At 40.9% G+C, this 22827-nt stretch overlaps 1 protein-coding gene across 2 annotated transcripts; it reads left to right on the top strand.

Moving 5' to 3' along the window:
- The first annotated feature begins 4322 nt into the window (after positions 1–4322).
- lrrn3b (leucine rich repeat neuronal 3b) lies at positions 4323–19906 on the top strand. 2 transcript variants are annotated; one of them, XM_030720510.1, is made up of 3 exons: positions 4323–4680; positions 16202–18652; positions 18757–18777. In XM_030720510.1, exons 2-3 carry the CDS (start codon positions 16618–16620, stop codon positions 18762–18764), a joined length of 2043 nt encoding a protein of 680 aa, XP_030576370.1. In that variant the 5' UTR covers positions 4323–4680; positions 16202–16617; the 3' UTR covers positions 18765–18777. The 2 variants fall into 2 exon arrangements, with proteins under 2 accessions (XP_030576370.1, XP_030576369.1); XM_030720509.1 differs by having other exon boundaries at positions 16202–19906.
- Positions 19907–22827: the final 2921 nt, after the last annotated feature.

Genomic DNA, 22827 nt, shown 5'->3' with positions numbered 1-22827 from the left:
CCATTATTGATGTGCTTGTTTGCTTTAAGTCACTGTCTAGTTTTGCTTCAGTTCATGGACTGCCAGTCTGACATTCCAGTAAAATGTCTTGATGCAATTTTCAATTTATCACTTCTTCAACATCTGCAACGTCTGGACCCAGCGCACTCCCAAACATGACGCTCCCTCCACCATGCTTCAGAATTTGGTTTTGAGGCAGTACTTTTTGCTTTTCTCAAACCATAATGTTGTGCATTTTTAGAATTTTTTTCTTCCCTGTTTTCTCACCTCAACATAGAAAATCCAGGTGTTCTCTGCAAACCTGAGTGGTGCTGCAATGCTTTATTTTCCTTCTGTTAACACAATACTTATTCAGTGTTTTTGTTATATGGGACAGCTTTTGCATTGAAGAAGGATTTTACAAGTTGTTAGACATCTGCAGGCGTTTTGCTGTTACCCTTGGGCTATTTTTCACATCTTTCAGGATTGCATGTTTTGGATCTGTAGGATGTCCACTCCTGACGAGAGCAGCAACAGTCCTAAATTTCTTTCAATTTGTAGATGGTTTGCCTTGTTGTGGATTGATGAAGATCCAGGCCTTGAGAAATGCTTTTGTAGCCATTTCCTGCATTGCGAATCTCTGCAGCATTTCCTCTAAAGTCAAACTTGTGATCAAGGCACTAACAGTTACTTTGCCAGTTACCAGACTTTGTATGCTTTTATTTTTATTTATGAGGGGCAAAACACAAATCACACTCTGCACGCCTGACTCTTTTGGTAATTTTTGGAGAATTCAGAGGTTACATTTTTCAACCTGCACTGTGAGGAAATAATTCATAAGCATGACTGTATGTGTCTTATTTGTTTATTTAGACAGTTTTTGTTGATAATTTTGACTTAGATGAAGATCAGACCACATTTTGAATAAGAAATTCAGGAATCTTGACTTCACTTCACTAACACCTTTATGCTTCATAAAACTAGATATCAATATGTTAACAAAACAATGTCTGATCCCATCAGTGAACATGAGGAAAATAATAACATACAAACTGTAGCTTCTCTCGAGGCTCACCATTGTTACTTGTTCCAAATTAAAAGCAGCCTGCTGGTGTTTTTTTTTTCTTCTTATCATTATACATGCTAAAGTCTGTTAAAAGGGCATTTGTACCATTATCACAGGTGGAGGTAGTTTTCAAGTTTTTAATGTGCAGAATTCTCAACTAGTATCATTAAAAACGCTGAAGTAGCACTAAAAGGAGGAAATATGAAATAAAAAAAAAATTGCATAATTACTCAAGTTTGAGTATGCAGCACCCTGGGCATGATGGAATGTTTTTCATTCAGTTAAAATAAAAACCATCTAAATAGTCCCATGGCATAATATTTATTCATAAAGGTCATGCATTTGTAAGTAAACTTTCATTATAAATTGTTTTGTGCAATTTGTATTAAATTTGAATATTTAATTTTTTCTTCTGAATATTTAAAAGGGGATATTGACCCAGCAAAACTTCCTCCACGCAAATTCCCTGAGGCTTTACAGAAATGTAATTGACACCACAGCAGATAAAAGAATGCCATAAGGTGCAGCACAGTTGTATATATTAGGTTCTAGGGCCAGTGAAATCAGACAGCTGTTGAGAAAAGAGTCTCCAGTAGTACAGTATTTGGATCAGAACCCTTTCTGCTGACAGATGAAGTGTGTCTCTTTCTCAGAGACTGTGGATAACCCTGCCTGACCTCCAGGAACATCAGTTTGTAGAACATTGTGTTAGAAATCCTCCTGGGATGTGAGTCGGGGAGCTCTGGAGCTAATAGGTACAGATATCCATTTTCTTCCCTGCCTGCACTTTCTTCTTCATTCGGCTGCACTGCAAAAAATGTCCAACTCAAATGTACTTGCACACATAAAGCGGCAGCTGCAGGCTGGGGCTGAAATGGTTTACAATGAACTGAACTCCAACCACTGCAGCAAAAAAAAAAAAGAAAAAAAAAGAAAGAGACTGTTTAAAGGCTCAGTCACACTAGAGTAAAAATAGAACAGCAACCTCCTTGCAACTGGGAAAAATTAGTGGTTGCCCAGTGATTGCATTGATTTTTTTTTTTTTTTTTTTTTTTTTGCTGTTGGAGACTGATTGCAAGTTGTTGGGGTAGCTGATCATCCAGAGGTTGAAGGTGTTGCATCTTTAACCTCCAACCATCACACGGCAACTGCACAAGTTGCCCGGTGGGAGCCAACAACAATTGCAGTCTGATGCAGACTGACTGCAATCAGTCTCAGGCAGATTGCCGAAGATTTGCAAATAATTGTCATCTAATTTGTAAACACATTAATTTAGGCACATTGTCCAACACATTACAATCAACACATTGAGTCAGCCTGCGCTACTCCTGTATAAAAGTACGATTGCCAATTGCCATTTTGCAGTTAAATTGCTGCCCTGCAGCAAATATGTCACTATTTGTGGGGTAATTTCTGTTTCAAATCTATGAGGTTCTGGCTGGACTCTGAATGTAAGTAAATAATGTGAATTCCTGTGTATGTAGACCACAACAGATTTGAAAGAGGAGATAAAGAAGCCATCCAAGTCCACTGTGTCCACTGAACAGAAAAGGTAGATTACAACACCAACTGTCCCCCATTTACAATGCAGTCCTGAGCTCCCTTCCCAGGTGTCTCAACCTCTACTCACACCGTTTTTTCAGGTGACTTCAATAGGCCACTTGATAAAATGGGGCAAAGTCTTACAGTGGTTTCAGCCAAAACCAGTCATTGTAATGACCCAGGCCTTATTTCACAACTTGGCACATGTGAGTATGCACATGAACAATAATGAGCTAACGAACACCTCCAGGGGACAACCCCACTGGGGTTTAGATACCTGGGACTCTTTTTTTTTTTGTTTCACTGTAATATGTGACTTTAAAGGTGCGCACACAAATAGAGACCAGCCTGTGATGATCAGTTGCGGAATGCCAGTGAAATTCGGTGAGTTGTAGCGACGACAGGCTTCACAGTTTGGCTGGGCTTAATGCAAGAACACATCAACAATATGTTGAAATTCATAGGAATATTTCTGGATTCTACATTCTTCAGTGAGGGAGAAACAATGTGTGCATTTTCATTTTACTTTGGTTTGATGGTTATCTTAGACCTATATATACATGCACCCCGCCTTTCACCCTGTGGCAGGTGGGATAGGCTCCAGCCTCCCTGTGACCTTTAATTGGATAAGCAGAAGAAAATGAATGGATGATTTTTCTTTTATATAACTGAAAACATATACTATCAGTGCTCATAGAGTGACAGAATTAGTTTGCCTGCCAAAGATAGTACATTTGGGTGATCAGTGTGAATTACTGTCTTTCATTTTTTTTTTGTTACCACACAAAATAACTCACATGTATAAATCTTACATTAAAAGGGCCCAAAAATGTCTGTTAGCAGTTATCAGTTAATGAATTTCTTTGAAAGCTACCTTTTATAGTTTAGTAAGTCTGAAAAGAAATGGAGCCAACATATATACATTCTGTGTTTGAAGTACAAAGACTGGAGTAATTTCTGTTCTTGGTACTCTATAGATCAACTGTACTGCAATTCAGTGACAAGTTTCTCACTGCAGTTATTTTGTTTTATACTGCTGAATCCTTTCTGATTGGGTTGCACATTTATGTTTCTGAATATTACCAATTTAATCAAACATTCCTTAAGATTTAAGATGTAAACATGGTCCTGCGTTCCTGTTCAACAGCAGCTGTTCCACAGATTTTTTTTTCACACAGCTATAACATGTTGACACCTATGAGCTACCAAGGCTGCACCATGCCAGGACCTTTAGTGGTGTTTACTAATAGTTACTAACAGTGTCCGTTAAAGTTGAGTTCTCATTGGAGGATTATTATGATTGTAGTGCAAAAAGATAGTTCACCTCGGTTTACCGCACTTACCTCAGATATTGTTTCTGGCTTGAAAGGTCTTTGCAAAGACAACAAACTATCTTGAATGAAAAATAAGTGGCCTTATTTATTTTTTTAAATCGCCTCCTTTCCACACTGTAAACGTTTAATCTCATACCCAGTTATATATGCCTTTGTTATTTTAAACAACATCTCGGTACTCATCACTGGCCTGCGTGACTTGTTAATTTGGATATTTTTTGCAGCGTGCTTCACCTCTACCAGAAAAAGACACAGATGAGAACAGGCTTCTGGGATATGACTGACGGCTTCTCTCAGCCAACCAGAGCAGGGATGCTGCGCGCACCTCGCCTGCTTCTCTAACGCTATTGGCTGTTCTCTGGAGAGTCGGGGGGGGGGTTGTTCTAATATTAATGACTGCCGAGGAGACGGCGGCGCATCTATGTGGTCCGCCTGACACTTGATCGAGGAGAGAGATGCGTTCATAACAGCCGCTGTGAAGACGAAGGGAAGGAAGGGAAGGGCACAAGGATCACACGAATCTATCTTCATTCTTTCGCCACCCTGCTTTTGGACTTTGCCGTTTTGCTTTTCCCCTCATGCAGAAACCCGAGGAAGAGAGCCTAGAACTGATTTCTCATCAACTGCGTGAAAACAAGAAGACCACACATTGTTGACTGGCTTTATGTTGCGCGCTGGGGCTCTCTCCCGTCATTGGAGCGGCGCACTTGATGGGAATATAGACACAAACTGCTTTGTATCCGATGGTGATGAAACCTGGTAAGTTTACTCTGTTTGCTGCTCTAATTTGTATTTGTCATTTTGTCCATATCGCACGATTGCGTCTGCGCAACTCTCACAAGTTAAAAAAAAAAAAAAAAAAAAAAAAAAAAAAAAAAAAATATATATATATATATATATATATATATATATATATATATATATATCAGAGATTCGTGTGTTTATCGCACGCATAGAGCAAAATTAGATTATCAGGTCGTTTCCTAAATGCCAATCACTCGTGCGCGATTGCAGAAATTAGGGACAAATGCTACAGGATAACGAACCTTGTGACTGTGTTCGAACCCTCACTGGATGTGGAGACGCGCTTTTGCGCAACTATGCAGGATGCGCCTGAACCGGACCGGATTTTGTCTGTTTGGAATAAGAAGGCAAGCCAATTAAAGACTTGAAATGCCCATGTATGCGCGGGCGAGCGTGTGTGTATGGGGAATGATTGGCTGGCAGCTTCATGTCCTCGGGTGCTGCTTAGTGAGCACACACACCAGACACGTCTCTAAGAAATCCACAGAATGCCCCCCCCCCCCCCCCCCCCCCCCCCCCAATTCTCTCCTCGTCACTCTCTCCTTTAAACCATCCTGTTGCAAACACAGAAGTCGATACCCACACACGCCACGAAAGTACACATCTGCTGGGTTTATTTTTCAAACACACAGTCCTCAAAGTGCTGATTAGTTCCTTCGAGGCCGTGTCACACATTGCATCCAGGGCTTTACTTTGTAATTAACACATCTGCTGAAAGGCATCTTCTTGCGCATTCACCATCACCAAAACCACCACCACCATCATCATCATCATCATCCCTTCACCTGCTTGTGCCTGTACACCCACACATCCAGGGATCTGGCTGGAGAAAGAGAGGGTGGCATTCACTAATCCCTTAACTGCATTGGGGCGTCTCTCTCTCTCTCTCTCCCCCCTCAAATTTTACCCCTCACAGCCTCGCTTCTCTGTTCAAAATGTATGCCACTCAGCAGATGTATTACTCGTGAATAATTCAGATAAACAGATAATGGCCGATAATAACAAATGTGGATGTTCACCAAAGGGGGCTATCCAATCTGATTGCTGTAATCTTCCGTTCAGACGTGTTCTGTGTGTGCACACGTGTGTGTGATTCCTCTTGCTTGTTCCCAGTGATGGATACAATAGATTTTGTCCTCCACAGCACAAATGACTCACCCAAAGCAGCTGCTCCATGTGAAACACACAATGAAATGGCACATGAGAACCACTGTGCCCTCACATCCGACACCATTGCACGCTGAGAAAACCTCAGCCTACATACTGGAATTATGTGGCTACCTGCAAAGCTTACATTATAGTCTTCAACCGTCAGTGTTTCACGTGCAATCCCTGCAATGCATTTATCAAGTGACATGAAACAGTGGCAGCTGCGATTTGATGGGATGCAAAATAGAGTCCCTAACTTTCTGAAGCTCAAAGTCAAGTATGCACTCCTAACATGGCAGCCAATTTGCAGTTTCTTCCCCAGTAGTGACAAAAGTAATAAAACAAAGCAGTATTAGGTTTATTCATTAATTTAGGCACATTTGTTCAAAACAAATCAATACTACATGTCCACAACAAGTCATACGTTTAAAGTGTGTGTCGCTTTTGCGAATTGCCTATTGATCTGTGTGAGAAGCAGAGGCGGGGTGGGAAAGGTATTGTGCCTGCAGTGGCCTTGTGGAGGCTTTGAGAGCATGATAGGCAGCACAGTGTGGGTGTTCCATATTAATTTCTCTATAGTCAGAGGGCAGCAGGTTCCAGCGAGGTGAGAATATGTGTGGGTGCCAAATGCTACTATTGGTTTGAAATGGAGTTCAGGAAGCCTGAAGAATAAGAAGCATCAAAATCCAATTAATCTTTATTTTACTTTGATGGCGATAACAAGATGCCGAAGAATCTATCGGGGGCTCCTCGGTGAAATGCATGTAAACATATTCACAAGACGGCTGCAGGGGATCAGCCCGTGCAGCCAAGCATAGGCTCTCTGGTAGCATCCCCATTCCCAAACAAACACAGGCACCTATTAAAATGAAATAAGCAGAGGCAGAGGGCAAAAAGAACAGTGGGGAAGAGAATGGTGTGCATGTTTGTTTTCGAGCTAGTGGGTGGACTTGAAAGAAACAAAGAAAAGGAGCTGTGGATCAAAACACGCTATGATGGAAACATCCATGACATTTTGCCGTTTTCAGTCCGAATCAAAGGTCAGAATGGGATGTGACACTTCCTTTGTATCCACTGACATTTACTTTTGCATTTGGATTTTTGCTACTTAGCTTGGGCACATTTCTAGAAGGAGTGGATTTAAGGATTTAGGAGTGCCGGAGCAGCCCAGCTTTACCAAAAGGTGCACTAAAACCAGACCATGTATAACAGCAAAATGTCAGGCCTGTGAAAATCTAAGGCTCATGCTCACAATAAAATCAAAGCTGCTAACTGCTAATTAAACTGCTCTTTTGCAGATTCACATCAGAGCAGTGCGTGTTAGAGACATATGCCCATATTGCAGTTTAAAACGCAAGCAGAGACGAAGGAGGACATCTGAAGAGCCACTGCTGTGCGGTCCATCTGGTCTGCTTTCAGACTGATACATATAGGCCCTCAGTGCACGGAAATGGTATTGATGCTGCATCACGAGGACAAACCCAGATTTCCTGTATTGATAAGCAGCCTGGACTGATGCACAGAAACACAAGCACGCACGATGCATGAACATATGTGCCAGAATGTGCACGTATACAGAGAATATCTCTTCGTATCAGCCAGACAGGGAGCCGTTGAGCCTCTGAATCGACTCGAAGTCACAGTGAATTTTGAAAGAATCCTGTCTTTCATCTTTGAGCTAAGGAAGAGTAGTTGAGAATGAAAACAGAAAAGAGAAAGCCCATATCAAACCCCATGAAATCATAATAAAGAGGTCCAAGCCAGCCATAAATGCATTTCAGCGGCATATAATGATTGATTCCGTCTTCTGTGAGAACCTATTCCCTGCAGGCTTGTGGCCCCTTGACCAGCCATATATTATTCATATAAATATAGATAGGTGCGCATCTTAAAGGCAGCGCGCATGCCACATTTGCACCTGCAGATTCAATTTGGCTCTGACTTTGAGGGATATGCCGCTGGCTCCATTTCCCCTGCCTGTTCCCCCCAACCCTCCTCACACCTTCCTCTTTCATTCTAGCTAGCAGCTATACATGGAACATTATGCAGATTTTTGTCAAGAGTGAGTGCGATTATGTTTGGGGAGAAATGAGTGTTGGAATGTTCGCTACGCCTTTGACCTTATCAGCGGCAGCCTTAAGCTGGATACCTTGGCTTAATTTTAATAGATGCAGCACTATGCGAATTAGAAAAGGGGACCTAGCTGTGCTTTTTCACTGTGTGGCGCGTTATGCATGCATTATGCGAATGAGCGGGTGCATGTTTGGGTTTTTCGATGCTCTATGCAAGCACACAGTCTGCTACGTTACGCGTCGGCAAATGCACAGATCTTTTTGTGCATTTTGCATGTGTTCCTGTCTGCTGTGTGTGTGCGTGAGGCAGGTGGGTGCGTTATAGCATTCACTAGCCCAGCGTGTGTGTGTGTGTGTGTGTGTGTTCTTCCTCACTCAGCCCAAGGGCATGTCTTGTCCAGAAAAAGAGCTGAAAAAAAAAAAAAAAAGAAATAGGGGTCTTGTGGTTAATTTGGAACATTGATTTTACATTAAGAGTCGTCTTGCTTCTGATTCATGGCCATACAAGTGCAGATGTAAGGGGAAAGGTTTCCATCTGCTCCCACATGGATGCACACACGTACACACGCATAAGTACAAGAGGTTTCATTATGCATACACGCATAGAAGGTTCTCTTTAATGGACTCTCCCTTACCTTGGAGAAAGTATAATAGTAAATCAATGAGGTGAAGGGCAGAAGGAGGGAGAGTAAAGCCTTCCTAGCCTTACCTATAATGTATATCACACTTGGCCTGACTGCATCATGCCTGTACTATATATTCACCATAGGTCCAAGTGCTGCATCTCTGAGAAGAAACACATCTAAAAAAGTTTTGTTTACACAGTAGAGCAGCGGTGGATTGATCATCTATAGCTTTCCATTAATGCAAAGTGGCCGCAGTGATATTAGTTATGTACATAAAACTGCAAATGGCTATCTTAACACATGGATAATATTTTTACTAGTGTAGGTAACACTTGAGAAATACTGCTGTCAGCAAATGATAAAATTTCAGTTAATTAAATAATCTTACAATCAAGATGAATATGTTTAATAATCATTCTAAATTATTATTTACATCATTAAGTTCTGCAATAAAAGAAATGCATGAATTCTGTATAGAAGTACACGTGACTCCATGCACAATAATTTATAATTCAAGCTTATCATTCCCATCATTCATCATCATTTATATCACTTATCGTTCCCCTGGTGTCAGATGCTGCCGTTCAGTTGCTGGCATGTCAGAGATGTGTGCTTTTAGTGGTAGCTCCACGATACATTACACGCAGCAGTCCCGAGACGGGTCTCATTCCCATCTTGTCGTATTTTATTCCAAACTGAGATCTTTTCCTAAACCAAACCCAGTAGTTTGGATACACAGCAGGAAATGAACTGCGTTTCTGTGTTGATAGTCTTTTGATTTATGCAACCACTGCCCCTCCTGTATCCTTAGAACAAGTATCACAGACATCAGTTTAAACATTCACATAAGGTTTGTAGGAACATTGCATAGTTATTATCATTTTAAAACCATTTTTTTTTCAAAGATCTGTTTTACACTAAAACAGCCACAAAATGCTCAAAGATGCTTTACAAACCAAAAAAATAATCAATTAGTAAACATTAACAGTCATGATTTTGTTTTTCAGCCCATTAACTAAAGATTAATTAACTATCACCTGACCTTTATTATAAAGTGTTACCACTGACTCAGCCGTGGCAGTTCATAATTAGGAAATAGGCGCCATATGGTAAGACATGTATGCAGAAGACATAGCATGGCAGGGGTGAAAAGTCTTGGGAAGGCAATTAGGCCAGCACTAATAAACACTATAGAGGACAGGCATGGAAATATGCAGGAACATACAGGGAGACATGATGAAATGTTGTTATTCTCTATAGCCCAGTGCCTGGGCAGATGATGATGCTAACAGGGAACATAAGGAGGAAAGTTCTCCATAAGGGTGAGAAAAATGTGAGAAAGAAGGATGAAAAAGACTAGGTTTATAAAAAGAGATATTTGGGTTGTATTATCATGAGAAAAAGGGAGTGACAGAGTGAACAGAGAAAGAAAAGAGCCCGAGCGGGGAGAGGGTGACGGGTGAAGAAAGCCTTGCAAGGCTTATTACCAGTGGATCAAAATTCCCAGTGAACCATTTCTACAATACACAGGCTATTCTCCTGAAAGAGGAGGCAATTCGACTGCGCCCTACTTTCCACTTACGTCTGACCTTTATGTCTTCCACCCAGTTTTACCACAGTAAGTTTAATGTCTACCTCTCAGCAGATGCAATACTGCCTTGTTACCACTTAAACCGTGCAGGCCTCATAATCATCTCCCCAAGGTCCAATATGCTCCCCACAAAAACCTACGTCTCAATCTCGCAGATTTTCTCCGCTATTCCTGCTGTTGCACACAGAACTTGTGTTTTGTATAATAAATGATTTTATGTTTTCTTAGGTCAACTTGTCTCTAGACGGGGCGCCGATGAGCACCCAACCTGCAACAAAGCAATCACCTCTACTTCCCCGCTTCGCTAAATCCCATCCAAGCCCTGTGAAGCGAGCGAGAGGATTTATAACTCATTTCAATAAACAGAATAAAACAAACAGTTCTGCCCGGCCGTTTGGCTGCCCGGCGACTTGAGTCAGGCTTTCCTGAATTAGCACCGCAGAGCCACTTGGACCACCGCTTTTTGCCCCTCCTGTGCATACTCATTAATTTCAAGTGGTCATATCTCACTGGTCTCTAATCAAACTGTATTTGTGCCATTACTATCCGGAGCAGCCACAGTGTTAGGATAATGTAGGTGGCCCGGTGGGAAAGTAAGCGAAGTGTTGCCAAGATGTGAATGAAAAAGCTTTTCACCTTGACAGCGCGTGAACCTCTTAAACCAAGCCTTGTCCCAGTTTGTCCAGTGCCATTTGCAGATAACAGGAAATGATCTCTAACCAGTATAAAATAAACTGGATACTGCAGAAACAGATTCATATATATTTTTTTAATTCTATGGCCAGGACAACAACATATCAGCATAAAAGTGCAGCATTTTAATGAGGAGAGATTCCAAGGCTTTCAGTTGTGTCAAATGTCATTCTAATTAAGAGTGAAATGTGTGACTAACAAGGACTAAAGCCACACCAGTTCATAGAGGTGATGCAATGACACTGTCATTTCTGAACAGCGTGTTTATTGGAATATGTCAATAACTATAGAAGCTCCTTACTCTAAATGATGATGCAATAGCGCTGCTATAAAAAAAAAAAGCATTTTAAGCACCTGACCTGCGCCTGTGCACTTGTCCAATTTGCGCAGAAGAGAAGCTGAGGTGAAAAACTGCACATTGCAAAATGATGTGGAAAGCATTGATAAATTATATGTATCTCTATCACAATAAATTGTGATATACTTGAAGCGTGAAGCATGTTTGGGGACAACCTGCCTGAGGAGATGAGGCTGATTCACTGACTTCCTTTGAATGGATTCTTAAAACCAATTTTTATAGACTTGCATTTGTGTGATTGTGTTATTGTGTTTTACCATTTTTTATTTCTGGTCATTCATGCCAGATTGTGCTGGTTTTCTGGAAATTCAGTTAAAATTTGCATTCAGTTATGTGAGGATATATTTAAGCTTTTGAGTACTAAAAAGTGTCGATGGAAGGACTGTGCAAAATTTCAAGAGAATCTCGTGCGATGACAAACCCACAAACCACCTGACTCTGCAGCTGTCTTCAGCTCCACAGGGCCGTATAGCATCTTTCAGTTCATAGCATATTTTTCAGCTGCAGCAGGCAGCTGTTTCCTGCAGTATGTTATCAGCCCAGCATCAAACAGCAGACAGTCAAGTTTGCATCTGCCTGCTGAATATATTGGACGATTCCGTTTCTGAGATGCCAGATAGCCTTCTCTGGAGTTTTGTGCTTTAAAGCAAAAGAGCTAAACAAAGAGTGAATATTGGACCTGCAATTCTCAGGCGGATTAAAGCAAAACCCCAAATTGGGTGATAATGTTTAACGACATGAGCTCAATCTGTCAATAGGCAGCTACGTGCTATCAAATTTTTCATTTAACTGTTATAAAATTATAATGTGTCAGCATTGTCTTTAGTGGATTATACTTAGAGGATGAGGAGTAGAGTAAATAGATCTGTATTTCACCCAGCTAAGACAGTCTTGAAACGAGGCAGGTACAAGGAGCTTGTTTTGCTGAAACTGGAAAGCCCATGGGCCAGACTGCCAGCCTCACACTGTAATGGAGCTGCTCCCCCACCACTCCCCTTCTCCTCTGACACCTTGGAACTTGTGCTCCGTGAGTGAACACCTTAGCTCGACCTATAAAAGGCCCCCTCAACAAATGTCAAAGCTTAGGCTTTATGTGTTAGCGTAGGTAGACATCAGGTTGCAGGAGATCCCATTACAAGGTTTCTGTGTTATGTTCTAAGGTGTTGATTTTGTATCGCACTACTCAGGATTTAGTAAAGCTTTTCAGTGCGCAGATTACCAGTATCCATCTTTGAATTCAATTTACCCCAAGCAATATTAAGCACATTTCTCTATGTCCAGGAGTTACATAATGTTTTTTTTTTGTTATGAAGACCTGGTTTCTCCTAGTCTTTGACTGCATTTTGACTGGACAAAGCTAAGATGAACATTTCCTGCAATGACAGCACTGTAAGGGTCACCAGAGGTTAATACCACAACACCACAAAACAAACTAAGACTTGTTTCTCCTCTGGCAAGTCACTTTGTGCTCCAGATCTCTTCTTTCCCCTCTCCCTCCACTCACACTCTGCCTCAATTACCAGCAACTGAGCAGTGGACTGTGGGAATTAGCTCTGTATAGTAGCAGTGTGTGTGTGGGGACGTGGTTCGGTAACTTGACTAGATTTTTACTAATAGTTTTGTATAAGTGGTAGTTATGATGCAAGGTCTCTAGAATATAGACAGCCTGTTCAGCGGGGCCCACATTATGCAGTCATATGATACCAATTTATGTGATCAACTGCCTGTAGATGATTAGGATAGTGCACTTAAAATAATGCAAGTATGGGACAATATTCCAAACGTAAGTGTATTGAAACTCTTAGTGGTGGGCTTTTCGAACAAAAATACTGCTCGTATTCTCTTGGAACTATTCAGATATTCTTCAAAGAGCATTTCAAATGGAGGATCTGTCATTGAAAGCGTTTCAGTTTTACTGTTGTGATGTTGGATATCTTCTGTCTGTCCGTTTTCTGCGAGACACACGTTATTGGCCATGACCATATCTAAGATCTGCATTTTTTTATGAACCACATGTTGGATTATCATTAATAGAATTTCATCCTCATTAATCGGCAGGGAAATATGTTGTGATTGCTGGCCACATCATCTTGCACATTGTCCTGTAAAGCCTTCCTAATCCAGTCCTTGATTTTCATGGAAAAAGCAAGCATTACCAGTCGCCAAACCAAATGAAATCCCTCTCTCAATCTGTCCCTATTTCCAAACCTCCTTAGTGTCCATGATGTCATCCTCACATCCATCCTCGCCAGGATCTAATGGAGAGAAAGTGTGTTGTGAAAATAGGGCAGCACTGTGTCTTACAGCACACCAATCCCTTAACAGAAAATATTGATTGAAGCATTAATTAGTCCAAGAATGTCCCCTCTGACGTAGCTAGCTGGTAAAACAAATAACAGTACACGCCTTGAAACCACCTGCAGTGAATGCACAATAAAGCTAAGCCATAACAGTTAACCTGACCACATTACACTGCTGGTAATTGTGATTACTAAGGAGGAAAAAGCCAGAGCGAGCAGAGGTGAGACCTAAATGCTGTAGGCTGAATTACAAAGTCTGTCCTGTGCTTCCAGGATACGGATCAACTGCATAACCCACAATGGAGAGCCAGTGCTGAGGGAGAGAGGCTAAGCCCTGTTTATCAGAATTCTCTGGGTGTAGCAGCTTATTAAAGTGCCAGGTGCTTTTGAAAAATAATACCCCTCCCCTCCCCCATACCACCACCACCACCACCACCACCACCACCTTCTCTCTCTTTCTTTCTCTTTCACAGCCTCCATGTCTGCCTGCCCCAACCAAACCGCACTCTAGCCAGTGCTGGCACGCAGGTTGAGGAATGAACCCTTGGCCTAGCTCCACAGTGGGCAAACTGCAGCATTTCTACTTTCTTCAGAAATTCTTATTTATTTATTTATCCCCCGTCTCCCCCATTGCCACAGAGGTGGAAACAGCGAGGGTGATGAAATGAAATCATTTCTCTTCCCTTGTTCTCACTTTCCAGCCGCCGTCACACTTCTCCTCTTGATTCTTTCTATTTCATCCGCTGTCTCTTCTGACTTTTCCAGTGACGTGGCACCTGATCTCGTAGGCCCTCCGAAATATCACAAGCACCATCAAACCCATCTGTTCAGCAAGAGGCAGTCACATATGACAAATTACATGGTACACTTCGACTGCGGAGTTTCTGCCACATCAGGATGTGATGGAGACACTAATCATATGATGGTACAAGAGACAGTACATAAAAAAAGAGGTCTGACTCACACAAAAGAGGATTCATCCAAGTTATAGTTATATATGCATGGTGCTTATTTATGGAAATAATCATGCAAGATCTTTTCCTCCTAAGATATGTAAGGACAATGCAACAAATATTTGTTACAATAGAGAACTGAACAAACTGATATAGTAAACAAAGACAAAATATGATCACAGATGTAACTGTTTGCCTTGTACCTTATGTTGTGTCTTTTATTTGAGCGTTTACCCTTTGAAATGTGCATAGATTTCCCAGAATATCACAGTAGGCACATCAATAAATACCATATTACTCTTTAGCAATATTCAGCGGCACAAATATATGCATTTTTAACACTTAAAAACCAAACCGAGCGCAAACCTGTTGACCTATAAATCAAATAAAATATGCATAATAGCCTTGAGCTTTTGCTCAAATCAGTGCAATATGTTTCAGCCATTCCCATGTTATTAAAGTGTAGAAATTAATCGATAATTTACCGCCCTCAAAAATTCCCAAAATAAAATGGAAATGTCAGAGGCATGTGCACCACTTTCTTTTAACAGTACTGCAGTACATGTTAAAGTTACTGCTGCACCCATGAGAGGAAATGACCTTAAACTGTTTTGTGTGTAATGAAACAGTGAACAAAGGGAGACAATTCAGACATAGCTAATTGGACTGGGCAGTTAATTGAATTTTAATTTCATTTACATTATTGGCTTCAGATTATTATTCGGACGGGATACTTAAAAAATGAAAACAATTATTGTGCTGCACCAGGTTTAAAAAAGGTGTTTTATCTTTTGGTGCACCCATTTCCTTTATTTTAACCCTTATTTATTTATGCACTTATACATTCAGCTCAATGACAATGAAACTTCAATGAAAATTATTTTAAGTTCAATTACCCCCCCCCCCCCCCCAACCTTAAGTAAAACCGCTAATTAATTGCGACACCCAGGACTGACCAAAATATTTGTGATCATAATTGTGAAGTCTTTGAATGTAAAAGAAAAAAACATTCAGCGTGTGATATTTGACTATTTTTTAATACAGTATGCATGTATCCAAATGCAATACCATACCATAATAATCACATATTTTCTTTCCTTCAGGCACCTGTTAGTAATGTGTGTCCACTGGTAAACTGCATGACCTGTTTTCCAAAAATGCTAAATCCTATTAGCATACAGATGTGCTGATTGCACAAAGATTAATTACATCAGCACATTAATGCATTTTAATTTTCGTGGCAGTCGCTTGCTGCAGCTTCTAACAAACAGGTGCAAACTGCATCTAGGTCAGCTGTTTAGTTTGCATTTATAGCCTAACCGTTTCACTGTGGTGTGTATTACTGGCTGCCCATTTACTTGTTGCTATAGTGACTGACATATTCCAGTGTCTTTGAGCAGCTTGCCCTAAAGGGTAATGCTTAAGCCCTAGGATGTCTGCCATTTAAGAATCTTAATGAAGCCTTCTCTTTAACCAATAATAGACTCATACTGCTAGCATCAGGATTTAATGCTATATTGTAGTGGTACATCCTTAGAATGAAGTTTAGAAGGTCAAGCAGATATAAATCCATTGTTCTATGTCTTGAAGGGAGCATGTATAAATGTCAACATGCATCAGTGTGCCTATAACAAATGTCAATATGTCCAAATCCTTTTCTTATGACATTCTCTGACCATGCCCATTATCTTGTAATACTCACACATTTCTCTCTGTCTTGTTTGTTTTACGCAGGTAGGAATGGACTGGGCTGTGGATTCTGGAAGCTAGTAAAGACAATCAGTGAAGACATTCAACTTTAAAGAAAGAGGAATTTTTATGGATACCTATAAAAGTTCTTAATATAAGTCTTTTGAGGTGTATTATTGGTCTGTGCTTTTTTCTTTTTTCCACCTCCCACCTTTTTTGGCCCATCTGACTGCACCCTTGGCCCCAAACCCTGACACCAGCATTGAGTGATTGGTCATTACATTCAAGAGCATCTACACAGGAAGACAATAAAGCCCTAGGGAGCCCTGTGGCAGTGGTGACAGGGCCAATGAGTCAGTTGCCACAGCAGCTGCAGCAAATGAGTCACTATTTGTGAAGTTAACAGCTCAGACCAGTTAATCTACAAGGACCAATTTCTGACTGGAGGGAATCGGTCCAATATGAAGGACTTGTCATTTGTGGATCGTCTCTTTGTTGGCTTGGCCATGGCCTCTTTTGTTGTAGCCACTGAGCTGAGGCCTGATTGCCCAAAGCTTTGTGTGTGTGAGATTAGACCCTGGTTTTCCCCTACTTCTATGTACATGGAGGCGCAGACTGTTGACTGCAACGACTTGGGACTCTTTAGCCTGCCAGAAAAATTACCAGTGGGCACACAAGTACTGTTACTACAAACAAACAACGTTGAGAGGATTGACAGGCCCTTGGATTACATGCCCAATATCACAGAGATTGATTTATCGCAAAACAACTTATCCTCAATCAGCAACATCCATCTTGGGAATCTTACTCAGCTGCTCTCCCTTCACTTGGAAGAGAACTGGATACGGGAGCTAACTGAACAATGCCTGTCAGAGGTGGCTAACCTTCAGGAGCTCTACATGAATCACAATCTCATCGCTTCTATTTCTCCACTGGCTTTCCGGGGTCTAAGCAACCTTGTGCGACTCCATCTCAATTCTAACAAGCTGAGGGTCATTAAAAGAGAGTGGTTTGAACCTTTGCCAAATCTGGAGATCCTAATGATTGGTGAAAATCCAGTTCTTACTATTGATGACATGAACTTCAAACCTCTCACTAACCTCCGCAGTCTTGTTCTTACCAGAATGAACCTGTCTCAGCTTCCTGATGATGCACTGGCTGGTCTTGATAACTTGGAGAGCGTCTCTTTCTATGATAATATTTTCCCCGAGGTGCCTCACTCTGCTCTGAGAAATGTGAAAAATCTTAAGTTTTTGGATCTAAATAAAAATCCCATTACGAGGATACAAAGAGGGGACTTTGTGGATATGCTCCATTTGAAAGAACTAGGGATTAACAGTATGCCAGAGCTAGTTTCCATTGACAGCTTTGCCCTCAATAACCTCCCTGAGCTGACCAAAATCGAAGCCACCAACAATCCTAAACTCTCCTATATCCATCCTAATGCTTTCTACAAGCTACCACGGCTGGAAACCCTTATGCTAAATGGCAATGCTCTCAGTGCCCTCCACAGGATTACTGTCGAATCTCTTCCAAATCTGAGGGAAGTTAGTATGCACAGCAACCCCATCCGCTGTGACTGCGTAGTCCGCTGGATGAACATGAACAAGACCAACATTCGCTTCATGGAGCCCGATTCACTGTACTGCGTAGAGCCTCCGGAGTATGAAGGCCAGCATGTCCGCCAGGTGCACTTCAGGGAGATGATGGAGATTTGCCTGCCACTAATATCTCCCGAAAGCATGCCGGGGCACATTAAAGCACAGAACGGTTGCTCATTGTCACTTCATTGTCGGGCTTTTGCTGAACCTGAGCCGGACATCTACTGGATCACCCCATCTGGCACCAGGGTCTTGCCAAACACCGTGTCTGACAAGTTCTACATGCACCCAGAGGGTACTTTTGACATCTACGACATAACAGAAAATGAAGCAGGCGTTTACACCTGTGTTGCCCATAATTTGGTCGGTGCTGATCTTAAATCTGTCTCAGTAGAGGTAAATGGTTATTTTCCCCAACCTGTAAATGGTTCTCTGAATGTTGAAATCAAATCAGTGGAAACAAACTCCATTCTGGTTTCTTGGAAGGCTGGCCCTGGCACCTTGGCTCCCAGCATTAAGTGGTACACTGTTGCAGATGCTAGCCATCCCACCACAGTGTTTACCACCAGAGTTCCCTCAGATGTCCAGGTTTACAACCTTACCCATCTTAGTCCCGCTACTCACTACAAAGTCTGTGTGGATATCCGCAACATCCACTACAACCATGACACCAAATGTGTCACTGTCACCACTAAGGGATTAGAGCTGGCAGCCAAGGACACAGAAAAATGGGATGCAGCAGTAATCACTGTCTTTGGTGTGCTCCTGGCTGTGATTTCAGTGGCCTGCCTGTTTATTTATGTGTCTCTGAGGAACCACCACCTTTATGGGGATATAAGGAAATGGGACTCTAAAGCTTTGCTGATACCAGTGGACACTCCCGGTATGCACTCATCTTTCTTTACAAAGCTGTGGTTTACGGGTAAGGGACTGCCAAGTGGAGTGGAAGTGAAAGCCACAGTCATAAATGTATCTGACAATGCCTTTTAAAAACCACAGCTTTGTAGAGCACCACACACCTACAGCGAATGGACAAGGCCACAGGGCAGGGGTGGATGATGATATACTGTTTTCAACGGCATACCCATTGCCGGTCCCCAGCTCAGATACACTGGCAGAACTATTACTGGAAGGGGATGGAACAGTTTAAGAGACTACGTTCTATCCCAGTTTCAACCCTAGTTGAAGTGGTGGCTTTGTAACCGTTACATCAAACCAAGCTAACATCAACAGGAAGGGGTATTTACTGCAAAAAATTCGATTACAGTACCATTCATACAAAAATGAAGGCAGAGAAAAGGAAGTGGACGTGTTGAAGGTCAGCTCTCTTGTAATTGACTGTTAAATGTGTTCAGAGTTGTGGAACTGTCCGTGTGGTCCCAAGCAATACCGTCTGTGCTTTGTCAAACATCCATAGACGAGTTAGAGATACAGTAATAACACCTGTCTATTATGGGAAGGGAGATTTATTAGAGTAGACAAATTACAGTGACTATGATGTAAGCCTTTTGATGAAATATACCCCCCTTTTTCTATTTAAAAACGGATTCTTGATTTTTCATGGAAATATTGTTATATATTCTATTATGTTGATGTAATGACAAATCCTCTGTATGTGAACAGTTTAAATGGGTTTTAAATGAAGGCAAGGAGCAGACTACTTTTGATTACAACTTCACATTAAGCTTAATGAAATTCAGCGACAAAATGGGTATCTCGAGAGGATATTTGCCAAATGGCTGTTTATGCTTTGTAGTTCTCATTGCAATGGTGACTGGCAAAAACACTGGACTCAAACAAATATAACAAGTTACTTAAAACTAAATTGAGTGATGTTTTGTCTCCTCGAGAAGTGGTTTGTTAATGCCCTGGTAAGTGCCTACAACAAGAACTACTGTACATGAGGTGAACGGAGAAGAAACTGAAGAAATTCATCAGCCACAGCAAAACACAGTCATGTCATCATTGCAGAGTCACAAGCTATTCTCCAGTACTTTTAGTGGAAATACTTTCTCAGTATTTTTAGCATACATATTTTAAGAAAACATTTTGTTGTTGCTTTGGGTGTCAAGTTAAAAAGCCATTTTTATATTACCTGTATTATATGTGATCAATGGGCACAACAGACTAATTAAGAAAAGCGCTAAGAAAAAAAAAATAAATGTCATTGTTTCTTTTACAAACAATTGCCTACTTTCTCTCGTTTTATTCTCATAACAACAGTAAAGGGGACCTGTTCTTCCAGCTCCTTTTGATTTGGGGATCTACGAATAGCTTTGCTTGAATCACAGTACCAAATTAATCCTTATTTTATACCGGGCCTTAGAGCAGCCCTTTAGTTAATCCACTGCCTGAAACAAGACCTTATATCCCCCTTCCCCTCCCTTTAAGTCAACTTTCCTGCCTCTTGTAGAAAGAAGGTTTGAACACAGACAGGTGCGGCGACCATATCAAGGATATCCGCTGTCAGTGAGATCATACAGAGGCAAAAGCAGAGAATATTATATGAAACTGAGGGTCTAAAAGCAACCTGATGGCTGAGCTTTTGGCTCACGGGTATTACTTTTAGAACCCGACTGATTTATGAGCTTACTGATATTATCAGCCGATATTAGCTACTGTATTTGCTGATCTATTGGTATCGGCATTTGTAATTGGCCCATAAATGAACATTAAAAAAATAAAGACACTGGAGAAGCACAGATCAACCATGTTACAAGTGTTGATTTTGCATAGTTTCCCACCACAGGGCACGCCACAACTTTCCTGTTGGCAACATGTGTTTGGATTGGCACAGGGCACAACAAGCAGCTGATCTGTGTGTAAATGAACAAGCAACAATTTGTTGGACAATAAAATAAAAGTTTATTTTTAAATAGCATATTATCTTAGTGAGGACTCATACATAACTACACATAGCAAATGTTAGGGAAATCTGTTTATGTTTCATGTGTCTGAGAAAAAAATATTGGCTGATATATTGAATTTTTAAATCACCAAATGTTGGTATTAGTATATATCTTAAAATCCTATATTAATCAGGCTCTAATCACTTCCACAGACACTAACTCTTTTTTGAAACTTTGGCCATGTGTAAAAGAAGCATCCATCATTGTAACAGCAGATATATGACAGACAATAATAAAAAAGCATAGTAGCTCCTCTTTAATAAATACACGTGTCATCGTCTAGTCATAATGTACAGTCAAATTTGTCTTGACTTTTATATGACATTTCAACTGCAAGAATGTAAAATGAAGAATTGATAATGAGAAAATGGTTCAGAAGAAAAAAAAACTCTTTTGAGTCAGACCACAGGGGATGAGTCAAGGGACTTCAGCTGAATGGTTGAATGGTCGTCCTGACCCTGGGAAGAAAAAGAAGAGAAAAAAAAAGCAACAAAAGAGCAGAACTCATTAGTCGCCTCATTAAGAACACGTTCGTCCTTCAGCTGGTCTGAATATAGTCACTGTGTTACAGCTACAGCTGCTGCTGCTCGTGCTTAGACAGGGACACAACGTCCCTACGACACAGAGATAAAGTACAGTACTGAAAAGTCATGCAGAGTGGCACACAGCCGAGTCGAAGCTTCACATTTTATTTGTCTTACTGAATTATCCAGCACATAGAACATTTCACATGAGAAAGCCAAGCATGATGAATGGCTGTCAGAGCCAGAGTGACATGGTGGATTTATCAAACAGGGCCTAACACTCATACATCAGGCCAGCCTTCAGCACCATGGACAGAGGCTTTTAGAGCTGAGCCATCTGTCAAAGACAAAGGGAGTTAAAATATGACATGCCGTGCTCCTCAGGTATTGCTCAGGTCAGACCGGGTCTGCCTCTTTGCAAACACAGATGCACAAATGAAGCCTGGCAGACCTCATGCCACATGCTTATGATCTTACATAGAAAAAGGAAAACAATTCAAGGTCACTTGTAGGCACAGAGGGACTCCAGAAGAAAACAAAAACAATTGCAGGCACAGTTAAGGTCTAAATCAACCAATCATTCAGACCCGAAGTGTGGCAGTTCAGTCTCGACAGCGATACTAAAGGAGTTCATCAAGCAAACATCAAACATGTTCTTTGAGATTAAAGTGGTGCATAGATATTAGCCTTATTGCACTTTTTTTTAAACACCTCCTGATGTGATTACATTTGTTGTAGTTGAGTGAATACACTGAATGTTACCAGGAAACTCATCTCTCCTGCTGTCGGTCCCAATTTCATGCATTTCCACAATCTCTTTGTTTTATCCTTCTCCGCTAGCCGCTGACAGTTTGGGAGATAGCTTTTTTTTTTTTTTTTTGGTCTGAATTTGTACATTCAAAGCAAGCTATATTAGAAAAAAAACTGTGGATTTAACTTAAATCCCACATGAAAAGAACCAGTGAGCTGTCACCGTTTAATCCGCAGTGAGGAAGGAAAAATTATGTTTCTCGCTGAATCTTCAAATATTTCAAATATTAAAACCCACCTTGTTCTATTCAAAGAAAGCCATCTGCACCGTGGCAGATATTAAAGCATTCTCTGTGAAGGCTTATGGATGGGTGTTCCTACTGGTTACATATTCATTTTAATTTTGTAAGGATCATTGTCAAGAGGTCTGAGATTTGATGGTGCAAACCACCAGTGGGAGGTGCAAGTTCAACAGTATATTTATTTATTCTATTTTTAACACCAGGTAATCATCAAGTTAGTGGCTAGAAGGTAATTTTCCTTTTATGCTATTAGATTAAATAAGCCTGCTTAAATTTGATAGTGTTAGCCTGTTGATCCAGACCTGCTACTATAAAAGCGTTCATATAGAAACAATACCAAAATGACTCCTAGAGCATGTAGGAAGGTGCTATTCAAACACTTTTTATTCTATAGTTCTTCAAATATGTTACATTTATAACAATTGTATTCATACAATAGCCTGGATAAATGTTATTTTTTCTCCACTGAAAGCTACAATTAAATATGTAGTCCCTCCTTATCTGAGATAAGATTTAAAAAAAAGACTATAACGCTGCAAAGGCTGCAGAAAGCAAACAACGTTCACACTGCTACAGGCATTTTTA

This window comes from Archocentrus centrarchus, chromosome 23, assembly GCF_007364275.1.
Source record: "Archocentrus centrarchus isolate MPI-CPG fArcCen1 chromosome 23, fArcCen1, whole genome shotgun sequence".
Taxonomy (NCBI): Eukaryota; Metazoa; Chordata; class Actinopteri; order Cichliformes; family Cichlidae; genus Archocentrus; species Archocentrus centrarchus.
Note: the sequence above shows the minus strand (reverse complement) of the source record. Positions and strands in the feature narration are given on the sequence as shown.

Coding starts and splice junctions, on each gene's coding strand:
- lrrn3b (XM_030720509.1), top strand. CDS start 16,618: ATGAAGGACTTGTCATTTGTGGATCGTCTCTTTGTTGGCTTGGCCATG.